The 15,577-nt window shown below is 38.3% G+C and overlaps 1 protein-coding gene across 1 annotated transcript; it reads left to right on the forward strand.

Moving 5' to 3' along the window:
* Positions 1–3,199: 3,199 nt before the first annotated feature.
* On the forward strand, positions 3,200–10,423 carry LOC144565156 (exocyst complex component SEC3A-like). The gene is made up of 23 exons (XM_078314829.1): positions 3,200–3,501; positions 3,585–3,655; positions 4,110–4,190; positions 4,274–4,341; positions 4,425–4,527; positions 4,890–5,044; positions 5,774–5,891; positions 6,012–6,116; positions 6,363–6,464; positions 6,574–6,711; positions 6,870–6,998; positions 7,127–7,207; positions 7,280–7,354; positions 7,474–7,644; positions 7,764–7,872; positions 8,003–8,073; positions 8,216–8,386; positions 8,494–8,573; positions 8,719–9,007; positions 9,088–9,159; positions 9,271–9,336; positions 9,436–9,525; positions 9,652–10,423. Exons 1-23 carry the CDS (start codon positions 3,318–3,320, stop codon positions 9,766–9,768), a joined length of 2,646 nt encoding a protein of 881 aa, XP_078170955.1. The 5' UTR covers positions 3,200–3,317; the 3' UTR covers positions 9,769–10,423.
* Positions 10,424–15,577: the final 5,154 nt, after the last annotated feature.

The raw sequence follows: 15,577 nt of genomic DNA on the forward strand, positions 1-15,577 counted from the left end.
ATTTTTGTTCTGATGAGTGGCCTTTTTGGATCAAAATAATGCGGTTCAGAAGCACACAAATTGAGAACCGAAATAAGACGGATCCAGGTTGAATCAGGCTGCCAGCTTCACCGTGACACGCGACCTCATGCCACACAAGTGAAATCACCTAGCTATGAGCATGTTCATGCAATCCATTTTTTTTTTTTTAGTAAAACTCTCAAGAATTTGTTATGAATTAAAGAGTTATTTTGACTCCCATTTTGAACTCTATTCGGCTTAATTGTATGTATTGTCTTGTCAGTTCAATTATGCATCCTCGTAATAATTGATATATATATGTTATATTGTATTTCAATGTTCACTTCAAATGTTATATATTTTTTAGTTGAATTGACCCCATTTAAGATCTGTTCAGCTGGAAATTGATTTTGTCTTCGCTGTTTTTATTTTAAAATGCATAACTGAGATCTGCTCCAAGAAGTTGACAAGCGTTGCTGCCCATTCCACCTGGTAAAAAAAAAACAAAAACAATCGAAACAAATGAAAGTACCACATTTGGCATAATAAGGGCGGGTTCAGAATTTTCGTCAGGCAAAAAATATTGAATCGGGTTTAAATAACTAATCTGATTTAAACCCATTAATTAATTGGATACTTGATTAAAAAACAATGTTTTGACTTATATTTTTTAATGTAAACTCAAAATCCAAAGGGGGGGCTCCCCCCCTCCCTTGCCGTTACATGCTGGGTTCGCCCTTGGCCATAATCTATACGGCTTTGATTGGTTAATTGTCAGAATTATGAGCATACACCATGATGAATATTCTGATAAATTCAAGGACATGTTAGATAACTAGCAATGAAAATGAATCTCAATGCCAAACAAGAGACATGGAAAAGGGAGCAAAATTTTCGTTTATACAATATAGTTGATGTAGCCCTTCTGAGTTTGTACTGAGATTTTGGAATCATATAGGATTCTGATTTAGTACTGAGATTTTGTACCTATCCAAACGCAAAATCCTCAAATCTCTTCAGTACGATACCAATTCAGTTTCATGAGTTGGATCTTGTTTTTTCTCCTTCGCTTCTCCCTCTCCATTCCCTGTGGAAGCAAAAGTAGGGTTTTATCAAATATAATTTAGCTAAAAGTCAATTGGTGGGCAAATTTAAGTTCTTTCCTTTCAATTTTAGACAAGAAAATACGATTTTTTTTTTTTTTTTTTACTTTTGCATGGTTTGTGATACTTACAAAATTGTGGGGAAGGATAAATATTTAGTTTTGGGACCAGCCATTGGGCCTAGTTGGGCCTAATTGATATTGGGCCGTATGCTGCCTCCTTTCAACGGGTTGTAACTTGTATTGATGCCTTATTGGGTCTATGAGATTCAATTCGCCGAATTTTTTACTTGTAGCATTTTTATTTATTTTTTGGAACTTGGCAGTGGTTACCCAAAATACTTGTAGCATTTTAGAAAAAAAAAATGAAGAAGTGGCCTTTTTTTAAAAAAAAAAAAATCTAGAATATCAGTAAAAATGCAGATTAGGTCAGCGTGCCACCAGGAGAGGATATGGTATACATTTTCTCTTTAACTGAGAAATTTAACTATATAGGATATATCTTTTCTCTTTTCAGAGATATGTAAATTGTTCTTCATATACTATTTAGCTGACTAATCACTGGAGAGAGGTCGCAGCCTCGCAGGTCCGTAAATCAGATAAAAAAAATCAATGTAAATATTAAATAGTTTGATAGCTTGATTTTTATTTTTTTATTAAAGAAAATTGACTAATCAATGAAAGTCTATGTGCAGTTTGACAATAACAAAAAAAGAAAGAATATGGTATAGAGCGACAACCTGGCAACGAAAAAAGTTTGATACATTATGTGAAACTTAAATATTATAGTCTTATTATATTCATATTTATGTTCGATTTATATTTATATTTATTTAATATTAGTGTCTATTGAGTATGAATGTATGATGCGTTTTCGCTTTTATTCGCTACCGCTAGATTCAAGTTATTTTATTTTAGTCATTTTCTGAGGAGTCCATTTTTTTTTTTATATCTCCATCATATTTTTATTTTTTTATTTTTAAATAATAATTCTTTTAAAACTTATATATCAAAATACAACCAGTAAATGTGATATATATTATTTTCTATACATACATCTAAAATTTATCACTTTTTAATTTTATTTTAAAATGAATCAATAATTTGAAAAATAAACGTCCATAATTTATCCATACTAAAGGAATATTACAAGCTCTTGATACTGACAAAAACAAAGTCGAAATATTGTAACCTTTTACCTGTGTATTTTAAAAATGATATAGATCAAATCTCACTTTAAATTTTGACATTTTAATTTAAAATTTTAATTTTTTAATATTTAGAAAATAAAAGCATAACGAAAACAAAAAAAAAAATTAAGAAATTTCAACCCTCTCATATTTTTTTGAGGAGGTTCCAATACTTATGTCTTTCATATCTCATCATACCTCATATTTTATATCTTCGTATTTAAAGTCCAAACTATTGATCTAAACTACTCAACATGATATCCATACTCAAATGTGTTTGGAGAAGAAAATTTATAATTTTTGGAGCTTTTTTACTATTTTATAAGATAGATGAAAAATCACTTTTTATACTGTTCAAAAACAGTGATTTTCTACCTATCTAAAAAAATAATAAAAAGTTCAAAAAATTATAAAATTTCATCTCAGGATATTTTAGTATGAATATTATATTGAGCTATTCGAATCATCAGTTTGAATTTTAAAAATAAAAATAAAAAAAACATAAGATATGATGAGTTACAAAAAACACGAGGTATTAGAACCCTTCTCCTTTTTGTTTATAATTTAAACTTTAAAGAGATTAAATGAGATGCTCATCAATACAAGGTATTAGAACCCTTCTCCTTTTTGTTTATAATTTAAACTTTAAAGAGATTAAATAAGATGCTCATCAATACAGTTTACCACACTTAAGTAGTAAGAAAGAGACGGGCTTATTTCCATTGGGCCTAAATATAAGAAGACCAATTTTCTAACATTCGAATTTCCACGAAGTCCGGGTACAAATTAATTAACCTGCTCTCCTATTTTTAGCAAGCTGATGAGCCTCAATGAATTTCGATAGATCGGTTGATTTTTAGGCTATATCCAAAAATAACCTTAGTCTCTGCGATTCTTCTTTCTTCCCATTCCTCAATTAATTTGATTTTGTTTAACATTTTACTCTAATACATAGGTTTGTTCTAATTAACTGATTGCTAATTGGAAAATTGCTAAATAATATATAATTCTTCTATAGTAGCACAATGGCAAAGTCTAGTGCCGATGACATGGAACTAAAGAGGCAATGCGAGGCTGCCATTGATGCATCCGGTGGTGGCAAGCAGAAGGTCGTGCTCTGCATCCGAACTGTCAAGAGCCGCGCAGTCTGGGGTAAACCAACCAAGCTGGCACGCCACATGGCAAAACCTCGTGTCCTCGCCATTTCCAGTAAGTTCTCATTCCTCCTCTTTTCTCATGTTATGCTATGTTATGATACCATGATGCAATATCAATGCATGTGTGTCACACAGCCAAATCCAAAGGACAGAGGACCAAAGCTTTCTTGCGAGTTCTCAAGTATTCTCATGGTGGTGTTCTCGAGGTAACTCTCCATTTTCAATTGCAGATGTGCAGCTTAGTTGCCTTTAGTTAATGGTCAGGTGATGAAATGGTATTACTGTTGTTGTTGTTGGATTTTCAATTTTCTCAATTTCATCATAGAAAAGGGAATTATCGTATGCCTACTGTGCTATGCAGTATCTTTTACAAATATATAAATTCCTAGTAATCCAATTTCCAAATTGAATACTTCATTGATGAACCAGCTTCTATCAAAATCATTAACTGAAATAACTTGAAATCGGAAGTGTTACCTCTTTCTTTCCATTTTAACTTCCTATAAAATTCTTAAATAGAGGATAATCCTGAAACTTGAAATTTGCAGTAATTGAAAGAAGTTAATATTTTTGCAAAAGGGTGGCTGCAGCAAAGTGCGTCTTATCATTGATATAATATATGGTACTTATTTTGTTATTCGTTCTTTTCCACACACGCAGCCTGCAAAAATATACAAACTAAAGCACCTCTCAAAAGTGGAGGTTATGCAAAGTGATCCCAGTGGCTGCACATTTATGCTGGTATATCTTTGTTTAAGTATCTAGTTCTTATTCCATTATATATAGTATAATAGTACCTGATTTGCATGATATATATTGTTTAGGGATTTGATAACCTCAGACTCCAGAGTGTTGCACCTCCACAGTGGACAATGCGCAACAAGGATGACAGGTAACTCTAACAAGACCAATACTTCTTGCACATTTTTGCGTGACATTTTCGAAGAAGAAATTGACTTAGCTTCTTGATTACAGGAACCGAATAATTATGTGCGTACTAAACTTGTGCAAGGAAGTATTAGGGAGTATACCAAAAGTTGTTGGCATGGATATAGTGGAGATGGCTCTTTGGGCTAAGGTACTTCTATTGTGCACATGTAGAACTTGTTTGCAACAATGAAGCATTAAAATTGATGAAATTTTCCCATATCGAAACCTTTACCCATATAAGAAATATAAGAAAAAAACTTAAAGAGTCCAGACAATGAATTGTTCCCACCACCTGCCACAAGTGATTTGGATAAAAATAGAGCCAGTATTGTCAGCATTAATTCATGTAATTCTTTTTTGTGGAACCAAAAAGTGAGGTCTAGTAGATTAAATAGTAGAAACGAAAGGAAATTTTTTTTTTCTATATAATACTTTTTTATAATGGAGATCTCCAAAAACTTGTCTTAAATTCATAAACGACTTCTATTATAATGTGCTCATATATTGTAGGAAAACACAGTGGTTAATAAGTTAAATCAAGAAGTCACGCCTGATGGACCTGTTGTATTGCCTTCTACTGTAACAATTACTGAATCAGAAGGTACAGTTGAGCGTGACCTCGTTTCTCAAGCTGAACAGGAGGACATGGAAGCCCTTCTTGGAACGTATGTGCCTTCTTTAACCCTTCTACAATATATTTTTGTTTGTATGACTTTCTAATTTGTCATCAAAACAACTATTGTGTTTATGCATGCCATGTTTATTGGAAAAGAATGCATTGATATCACACCGAAGAAACCAGAAATTCTCTTGCAACGACAATAACCACGAGGACTGGTATAAGCACCAACTAAATTACCATTGCATCTTCGTAGGCAATTGGAGGAATTAAATTTGAAATGGCAAATGAAAAGGTTTTAGTATACACCAGGTTTTAATGAAAGCATCTTCATTCTAATACAAACAAATACAAAGTTATATGTGCCCATGCCAAGTGTCCCCCTCTTAATGATTGCCTGTCTACCAGCACCATTATTCATATTTGTCTAATGTTTCTCTAATGAGGGGGAGGTAGAAGGTGATGAATTAACAATTTACAATCTAATTGTTGCATTCTTAGGCTTTAAGCTAATAACCCTAATTAGAGCAGATTCATGACAGCAGTCCCCTAAACATGTGATTGTTCTGGGTTTCTTTTTGGCGTATTCCATGCCCGTAAGCCATTTTTTTTTGTTTTAAAGGTTCCAAGCTGTAGTATACAATATTTGGCAAAGTCAACCATATATTTGGAAACAGTGAACAAATTTTAGTATGTATGGCAAATGTTGGCCACACACTAAGTGAAACACTCTGTATGCAGTACAATTTTTTATTGTGAGAATAAATGTGTGTAGTTATCTTATGGGAGTCGGTGAAGCTGAAGCATTTTCAGAAAGAATGAAGCGTGAACTTTTGGCCTTGGAATCAGCAAATGTCCATGCTATACTAGAGACTGAATCTGTTGTAGATGAGGTTTGTACATGTCCTATGCAATATATTTCTTTTTCATTCTGTTTTTCCTTTGGTACGAGAATTGACAAGGAAGAAGCAATGTGAACTTCAATGTTTTTTAAAACGTGCTTGGGGTTGCAGGTGCTACGAGATCTAGAGGCAGCTACTATTTGCATGGAAGATATGGACGAGTGGCTCGCTATTTTCAATGTCAAGCTCAGGCATATGAGAGAGGACATCGAATCTGTGCGTTTTCTTTTATATATATTTCATAATTATCCATTTATAATTTTATATGTCACTGTTAAAAGGAGGGAAGCATTGTTGCCAGTACATCTTTGCATCGAAGGTAAAAAAAGAAGAAGAGCCAAATCAGCAGAACTGACTTGGTTCTTAATTGTACCTGAAAATTCTGTGTGTAAATTGATATTTTAAATTTACTACAAATACTGTCAACAATTTATAAGATGTCTTTTTTAAATTATCCTGCAGATTGAATATCGTAACAACAAGCTAGAGTTCCAATCTGAAAATAATAAAGCACTTATTCAGGAACTCGATAAACTTCTGGAGCACTTGCAAATTCCTCAGGAGGTTACAAAACCTATCTATTTGCTTATTTTTGTTTACATTCAAAATACACAGTTTTCTTCAAAATGTTCAAGAAATAGCCATCAATTCTGGATCACTTGATTCATTTCAGTATGAAGAAGCTTTGACTGTGGGATCGTTTGATGAGAATAATATGTCAAAGAATATTGAAGCATGCGAATGGTTGACAAGTGCTATTCGAGACCTTGAATTGCCCAACTTGGACCCCTCCTATGCAAAATTGCGAGCGGTATATGCCAACTCCTCTGTCATTTTTACTTCTTGATCAATACTGTGACTTGTAACATGCTTTGTTGAGATGCTTTTGCCGCCTGTAGTTTAAATTCTGGTTTTGTGGACATTGATTTTCTTTTTTCTTTTTATAGTTTTAATATGAAATCTCAACAGGTCAGGGAGAAACGTGCAGAGTTTATTCTATTGAGGTGCACTTTCGTTCGTAGAGCATCAGAATTTCTTACTCAATACTTCCCTACTTTGATTGACTATATGATAAATGATCAGAGCAACTTTTCTCAGGTGCTTTTTTTTTAAACAATTGATTTGCTAATTATATTGAAAGTATAAAACTGTGCATGTTTTCAAACATAATACAACGGTTACACATATGTACTTCTATAAGTAATCTTTTAGTGCTTATTTTTTAGAAAGGACAGCTAAAAAGGCCCGACCATTCTGAACTTAGGTACAAGTGCAGGGTTTATGCACGCCTCCTCCAGCAGATTAAGGTAATAGTCCTAATTTGTATGTAGTTGTGATAAATCTCGATTACGGTTATTTAGTTAAATTACTTGTCACAGAGTCTTGACAAGAACTGCATGGGTCCATTGAGGATGTCATACTGCCAATCTCTTAATCAACTTCTTCGGAAAGAGGTACCAAAGTTCTTAACGATTTCATAAAATGCATGATGCTTCAACTTTTTGAGCGTATATGCAACCACTAAACTACCTAACATTTAGACTATCTGTTGTTTGTTTTATGTGCTTGTTAGGCTAACTGCTTTGCAAATGAGCTACGTGCTACCGTAAAGGTTGCAAGAAATAATGGGGTACCACTAGAAGGGCCCTTTACGGGTCAAACAGGAAGCTATGCTGACAGCAAGCCCATTTCTGAAGCATATGCAAAGATTATCAATGTTTTTATTCCTCTCCTCATAGACGAGGTCCACTTCGTAATTTTACCCTATTCATTTGAACAATATATTGGTTCTCCATAACTAACATCTCATACTGTGCCTATTGCACATCTCAATATTTTAATAATGAATCTCTATATATGTAGAGCTCTTTCTTTTCACATTTGATGTGCTTTGAAAGTTCTCCTGAATCATCATCTGTTGATGCTGAAACTACCTCTTCTGGTCATACTGCTGCCATTTCCAGTACTACAGGTAATGATTGCCCAATGTAGCTAGCTAGCTAGGAGCCTATATTTCCCAATAATTGTACCAAAGAAATTGTTATGTGATTTAAGTTCTAGGCAATTGAATTCATTAGTTGCAATTCTTTGGCCTTTTATAGGTAATGCTAATAATGCAATTGAGATGGCAATGCTAAATGACTGCCTGAACAATATGTTAAAAGGTGTTGAGGTATATGTAGCTTTTCAATATTTATGTAAACAGAGTCATTTTATATTTTTTTATCATTCATTCTTCCTTTTTTTCTAAATAGGTTAGCTCATTGCAAATTTAATGAATAGAACCAACTGATCATTTTTAAATGGTATTGTAGGATGATTTCTTTGCAATAATTGACTGGGCGTCAAATATTGATATATGGTGTTGCATAACAATGTATGGGATCACTGATCGATATCTAGCTGGCCATAAGGTTGAGAATGCTGCATTTGTGCATGTTTTGCTTGGCGAATTGGAGAGCAGAATTCACTCATTTTTTAGTGTGGTATGGCTGAACTTGCTTTGTGAGTATATATGCAGTTGGATGTTATCTTGTAACTGTAAGGAGCTATTGTGACTAACGTAGGTAGTGCTGTGCTATGCTTGTTTCAGTTTGTTGATGACTCATGCTTTCAAGTTGAGAAGTACGATAGGAATGCAAGAACATTTGGAGTTCTTGTCTACATTCCGAGGTTTTCCTTGCATACACATTCTACTATACCTCCTAGCATATTTTCTGTTATATCTTTTTTATTTGAAGTATATAACATTTAGTTGTAGCATTATAGTGTTTTATTCGAACAAGCTGCAATAATTGATGGATCTTCTGTTTTCAAGGTTTGCTCAACTGGCTACGCGGTTGGAGGAATACGTACATGGTGGTTGTAGGGATCTGATAGATCAAGCTTACACCAAAATAGTGAGCATAATGTTTGTGACGTTGGAGAAGATTGCTCAAGTGGAACCGAAGTATGCTGATATAATGCTTCTCGAAAACTATGCTGCATTTCAAAATGGTCTCTACGATTTAGCGAATAGCATCCAAACACTTGCAAAGTTTTACCATCAAGCAAGTGAAGCTTATGAACAAGCTTGCTTGCGTCACATCAATATGGTCATCTATATCGTAAGTTTTCCTGCATTCAGTACTAGTGTTTGTTTGTGCCAGATCAACATATGATATATCTAACTGATATTTCTGTGCAGCACTTTGAGAAATTATTTCAATTTGCAAGAAAAACTGAGGAACTATTGATCGGCAAAATGCCACCTGAGGAGGTACTTCCAATTCCTGTATATAGAAAAAAAATCAAATGGAGTTCATATTCTCCGGCCTAATTAATTGTATAGCTGAAATATTGAATTGCTTCAATGCATGGAATATTGCAGATACCTTTTCAAATGGGAATGTCCAAAGGGGAGCTACGTAAAGTTTTAAAATCTACCATATCTGGAGTATGTCTTGATTTGTAGACAAATTATTCGAGTTATTCTATCATTTGCAGCTTAAGTGAGTTAACGCACTCATTTTGCTTATCCTATCTTTTGACGCAGCTAGACAAGACCCAAAGTGCTATGTACAAGAAGTTGCAAAAGAATTTGACGGTAGAAGAACTTATTCCTTCTTTGTGGGAGAAATGCAAGGTATATTATCCCTCTTGAGACAGCAGAGACAAGGGTTAAATTGTGAACCCGATGACATATATACAGGACCAATATAATACTCTCAAAATTTACTTATTTAAGGCAAAATATTCTTCTAAATTGCAGAAAGAATTTTTGGAGAAGTATGCCAGTTTCGTAAAGATGGTACAAAAGATATATCCAACTGAGACTGTGCCTTCAGTAGTTGATATGCAGAAAATTTTGGCCTCCCTAGAAATGTGACCTTCTGGCCATTTCCACTAGGAACTCCATTATTTATCGGTGCTTATCTCAAGCAACACCTCTGAAATCTCTCTCCCCCTACCTTTATTTTCTTCTACAAATTTATTTGTGGATTTCCAATGCCTTTTTATGATCTGAAGGTACTTCATCACTAGCAAGGATAATGAACTTAGTATGCAGTTTTTGTCTCTCAGAAAAGACGGTAATGTCTAGGTTGAGACAGGATAAACCAATTTAATTTGTACCACTTATCGTTCAACAATTAAGTGTTTGTTAGGTTTTTTTAGAAATAATTTGATGCTATCATCCAGAGAGATAGGCAGATAGCATATGGCTCTGAAATAATTCAAAATTCTGTTTCCAAGAGACACTGGTACCAAGGGATACCAGTGAACTTGTAGATTAATTAACAGGCAAATTTACAAATACATCAGGAAGGCCTTCATTTCTCTTTCTTGTCTTCTCTAAGAAACAAACAAATATTTTATGCATATCAATTAAAAGGAATTAAGCCTAATACGGGCATATTTAACATGAATGTGGATTGGCACCTCAATGATGCCATCACAAAAGAATCCTAATTAACGGTAACCGAACTATTTCATTACTTATTTATGTAATTTATTAATGTTTGTGTTAGGTTCAGATATAAGATGTCAGAAATGTGAAAGTTTAATTAAATTCAGTGTCAAGGAATTCAATTATTCTACAGGTCATTCCTTGTACTTTGAGTAGATTTCTAGGAAAACATGAATTGTATTTTTCTTTGTTCTCATACAAGCCTATATAGGCGTTACATCTTTCATTCAAGTCCCTAAACTTTTCTATAATCCTTTTTACCAAAAGGACCCTATAAAACCCAAAATACCGAAAACATACAATAAATCTCAACACTCCCCCTCAAGATGGGTAAAAAATATCCATCAAGCCCATCTTGTCACATAACCTAGCTAGATCTATCGAGCTAAGTCCTTTCGTGAGGCAGTCAGCTACTTGATCTCCCGTAGCTACATGGCTCAGCTCCAATAGTCCACTTTCCAGCTTTTCCTTTATGAAGAACCTATCGATCTCCACATGCTTGGTTCTGTCATGCTGCACAGGATTGTTGGCAATGCTGATCGCTGATTTGCTATCACACCACAACTTCATTTTGGCTCCGTGATTCACCTTGAGATCTTCCAGTAACCTCTTCAGCCACAGCATCTCGGCAACTCCCAATGCCATAGCCCTGTACTCAGCTTCTGCTGTCGATCTCGCAACAACCGGCTGCTTCTTGCTCCTCCAGGAGACCAGGTTGCCCCCTACAAACATGCAGTAGCCAGATGTGGACCTCCTGTCATCTTGGCAACTAGCCCAGTCAGAGTCACAATAGCCCTCAATGTTCATGTGCCCATTCTGCCTGAAGATCAAGCCCTTCCCCGGTGCACTCTTCAGGTACCTTAGGATATGATACACTGCGTCCATATGGCCCTTCCTAGGGTCATGCATGTAGCGGCTCACCACGCTTACTGCAAATGAGATATCAGGACGAGTGTGACCCAAATAGATCAATCTGCCTACCAGTCTCTGGTACCTTTCACGATCAACCTGTTCTCCTGCCTCTGCACTCATCTTGGCCTTCACATCAATTGGAGAAACTGCAGGCCTGCACCCCAACATGCCTGTCTCACTGAGTAAGTCCAGAACATACTTCCTCTGAGATAGAACAATCCCCTCTGCTCCGCGAGCCACCTCAATCCCAAGGAAGTACCTAAGTTGTCCCAGATCTTTTACCTCGAATTCCTTCCCCAATTTTGCCTTCAACTGTGCAATCTCCCCCTCATCATCCCCGGTAATGATCATATCGTCGACATACACAGCCAGCATAGTAATGTGACCACCATGTTGTCGAAAGAACACCGTGTGGTCGGCATTGATCTGCTGATAGCCCATACCTACCATAGCCATCCTGAATCTATCAAACCAGGCCCGAGGGGACTGCTTCAGCCCATAAAGAGATTTCTTGAGCCTGCACACCTTACCCTCCATTTGTTTTGTGTCAAAACCCGGTGGGACCTCCATGTATACCTCCTCCAGCAAATCACCGTGAAGGAAGGCATTCTTCACATCGAGCTGGTGCAACTTCCACCCCCCATTCGCTGCTAAGGAAACAAGTGTCCGTACTGTGCTCATCTTCGCCACGGGTGCAAAGGTCTCATCATAGTCGATACCATAAGTCTGACTGTACCCCTTCGCCACCAATCGGGCCTTGTAACGCTCAACCCAACCCTCTGGGCTTTGCTTCACAGTAAAGACCCACTTGCATCCAACTGCCTTCTTGTCTGGTGGTAGTGACACAAGCTTCCAGGTTTTGTTCTTAGCGAGAGCCTCGAGCTCTTCTAGCATGGCTGCTTTCCACTTTGGATCCTCCTTAGCAACCTGCCAACACTTGGGTAAAATAACAGAGTCCAACGATGCAATAAATGCTCCATGTGCTGGTGATATGCTAGAGTAAGAGACAAACTGGGCAATGTCATGTGGAAAACCATAGCGATCAGGAGGATGTCCCGCATTGGACCGAGAGGTCCGTCTCAATGACATCGGAGTGGGAGGAGAATCAAGAGGAATTATATCACCTGAGTACTCTGAATCTGAGGTGGATGGTGTAAGTGCCGCAGGAGTCGAAGTAGGCATGGACAAGGGACTTGGCACAGGTGGCACTGTAGGCACGACTCCCTCACTCTGCTTATTTCTTCTCACATACACCTCACGGTATCTCGACTCCCCCTGAGCCTGAGTGCTACCACCTTCGGGCTCATTTCTCTCAACTTCCGGCTCACCCACAGCCGAATCCTCATTTTCCGGCTCAACCCTAGCCGAATCCTGCTTTTCCGGCTCAATCCTAGTCGAATCCATCAGTGGGCAAGGAATACCACTCATACTCACCATCCTCCTCTCACCATCACTACTACTCTCCCCCTCTCGCCTCATACCTCTTGTATCGAGCGAGTCTCCAAAGGGTGATGTAGTCTCTGAGGAGTAGTAAGGTTCGAGCTCACGAAATGTAACATCCATACTCACAAACAATATCCTCTCTACTGGACTCCAGCACACATAACCCTTTTGAGTACCAGAGTAACCCACAAAGATGCATTTCACCGCTCTGGGATCCAACTTTCCCACTGTTGGTCTGTTGTCTTTCACAAAGCACACACAGCCAAATACCTTTGGAGAAATAATACCCCCATTATCTCCTTTCAACATCACACACGGAGTCTGCCAGTCCAACACTCTAGATGGCATTCTGTTGATCAATTGTGCGGCTGTCATGACTGCTTGTCCCCACAAATGTTTCGGAACATTCATGGAGATCATCATGCACCGGGCTACCTCCAACAAGTGTCTATTCTTCCTCTCTGCCACTCCATTTTGTGCTGGTGTGTAAGGGCACGTGGTCTGATGATGTATCCCATGAACTGACAAATACTCCTCGAATGCCTTGTTTGTATATTCGGTCCCATTATCGGATCTCAGTGCCTTCACCACAGCACCGAACTGAGTCTGTGCCGCCTTATGAAAATCCTTGAAGCAAGCAAGTACATCATTCTTGTTTTTCATCAAGTACAACTATGTGACATGAGAATAACAATCGATGAAAGTCACAAAAAATCTATACCCATTTATCGAAGTTGTTGAGCAAGGCCCCCACACATCCGAGTGTACCAGATCAAAGGCATGAGAACTCCTACTTCCTGAGCTTGCATACGAACTCCTTGTGTGCTTCCCAAACTCACATCCATCACACACAAGTTTCTGTTTGTTAGCTTTCTCATACTTTGATGGATACAAATGTTCCAGTAGGCTGAAGGAAGAGTGCCCCATCCGTCGATGAATCAGAAGCAACTCATCCTCCACACTCACCCCAGATCCTCCTGCCTCCACTCTATCGACCACAGATGCCAGCGCTGTGTCCATACCTTTTCTATCCATGTACCACAACCCATCACGCCATGTGCCAGTTCCAAGTATTCGACCTGTCCCCTTCTCCTGAAAGACCATCTTTGGAATATCAAAGGTCACAATGCATTTCTGCTCACGAATAATAGCACTAATGGACACCAGGTTTACGGGAAAGGAAGGAGCATGCAACACATTTGTCAGAGTCACTGAATCGGTACATCTCACAGTACCCTTACCAACCACGGGCCGGACAGTACCATCGGCTATCTGAATGCTATCTGGGACTGCTAGGTGAGTATAGGAAGAAAACTCCTTAACAGCACCAGTCACATGGCGAGATGCACCAGAGTCTACTATCCAATCTGGTGATCTAGTAGTGGGTTTAGAGGCAAGAGCAAGTGTGTCAGCGACCACACTCTTCCCCTCACTTGCTCCTTTCTGCCTCCTCTTGACTATCTCCAAAATCAGATCCTCCTCGGATAACCCCACAATAGCTTCTTTCGCTTCCTTTGCAACCATCAGATTTGCCCAGTTGCCTCCTCTTTCACCTCTTCGGCCCTCACGGCCGCGTTCACAGTTCTCAGACTGCCCCCTCCTACCTGTATCTCTCTCCTTTGGTGGCTTAGGGCAAGCCTGCTTCAGGTGATCTACCTCACCGCATTTGTAACATCGTCGAGGCTCGCCTCTGAACCCTGTGTTACCTATGTGACTTGAGTTGGAGACCACTAGTGCTGACTTCACCCCTGGAAGTCCTGCTGCCCCAGCCTGTAGCCTAATCCGGCTCTCCTCCTCAGTCAAGTACGTAGCTGGCCCTTCGAGTCTCATGTCGATAGGTGGCAGCTCAACCTTTTTCTCCTTCAGCTTGCTCTCAACAGAAGCTTGGTACACAGCCAACGCTCGTCGCACCATGACAGCCATCTCATCAGAGGTCAGCTTCGCGCAAGCCTTCGCAAACGCATTACCAGTCTCCTCCTCTGACATTGATCCGAGTCCGAATCCCTCCTATTACTCTCTTAGACCCGATCTTACACTGTTAAGATCGAGATCCATATTATCTCCCCCTTTCTTCTTCTTTTTCTTGACCCGATCTTGATCCCTCAAGACGAGATCCACATTATCTCCCCCTCTTCTTCTTCTTCTCCTTGACCCGATCTTGATCTATCTCATCAAGATTCGAGTTCAAAACCCGATCAAATCTCAATCCAAACCCGCTTCTCGGGTATCGTGGGGTAGAGGCCCCCCACGCCGGCCAAAACAACACAAAGAAGCTACCTTTGGTGGCCGGCCGACTTTAGAAGAAGAGAGCACCAAGCGGCGCGGGTACTGTAGCGATCCGGTACTGTAGCGGCGGGGGTACTGTAGCGACCCGGGACTGTAGAGGCGCGGGTACTGTAGCGATCCGGTACTGTAGCAGCGCGGGTACTGTAGCAGCTAGGGTTAGGGTTAGGTCGGCTCTGATACCAAGTAGATTTCTAGGAAAAAATGAATTGTATTTTTCTTTGTTCTCATACAAGCCTATATAGGCGTTACATCTTTCATTCAAGTCTCTAAACTTTTCTATAATCCTTTTTACCAAAAGGACCCTATAAAATCCAAAATACCGAAAACATACAATAAATCTCAACACTTTGCCAGTGTCTCTAACTGTTAGGAAAAGTGTTTAACTTAGCATATAATATCTATATTGTATCTGTTTTTTAATCTTCCTTTTTATTTATTAATCCTTTGAAAGGTATAAAGCGTCATTTGGTACCAGCATTAGCATGATCTACTGTTGATGCACCCAACTACAGGCAAAAAAAGCTTGCTCATAACTAAACATACAACAAAGAAGGAAATTTTTTGAAAGCTACCAAAAATAGCAACTGTA

This window comes from Carex rostrata, chromosome 14 (genome assembly GCF_964058835.1).
Source record: "Carex rostrata chromosome 14, lpCarRost1.2, whole genome shotgun sequence".
Lineage (NCBI taxonomy): Eukaryota > Viridiplantae > Streptophyta > Magnoliopsida > Poales > Cyperaceae > Carex > Carex rostrata.

What these genes read in the sequence shown, in the direction of transcription:
- LOC144565156 (XM_078314829.1), top strand. Translation starts at nt 3,318, where the DNA reads ATGGCAAAGTCTAGTGCCGATGACATGGAACTAAAGAGGCAATGCGAG. An exon ending in ATCAGAGCAACTTTTCTCAG is followed by an intron (nt 6,999 to 7,126) that starts GTGCTTTTTTTT and finishes CTTATTTTTTAG; the next exon opens with AAAGGACAGCTAAAAAGGCC. An exon ending in TTCACTCATTTTTTAGTGTG is followed by an intron (nt 8,387 to 8,493) that starts GTATGGCTGAAC and finishes TGCTTGTTTCAG; the next exon opens with TTTGTTGATGACTCATGCTT.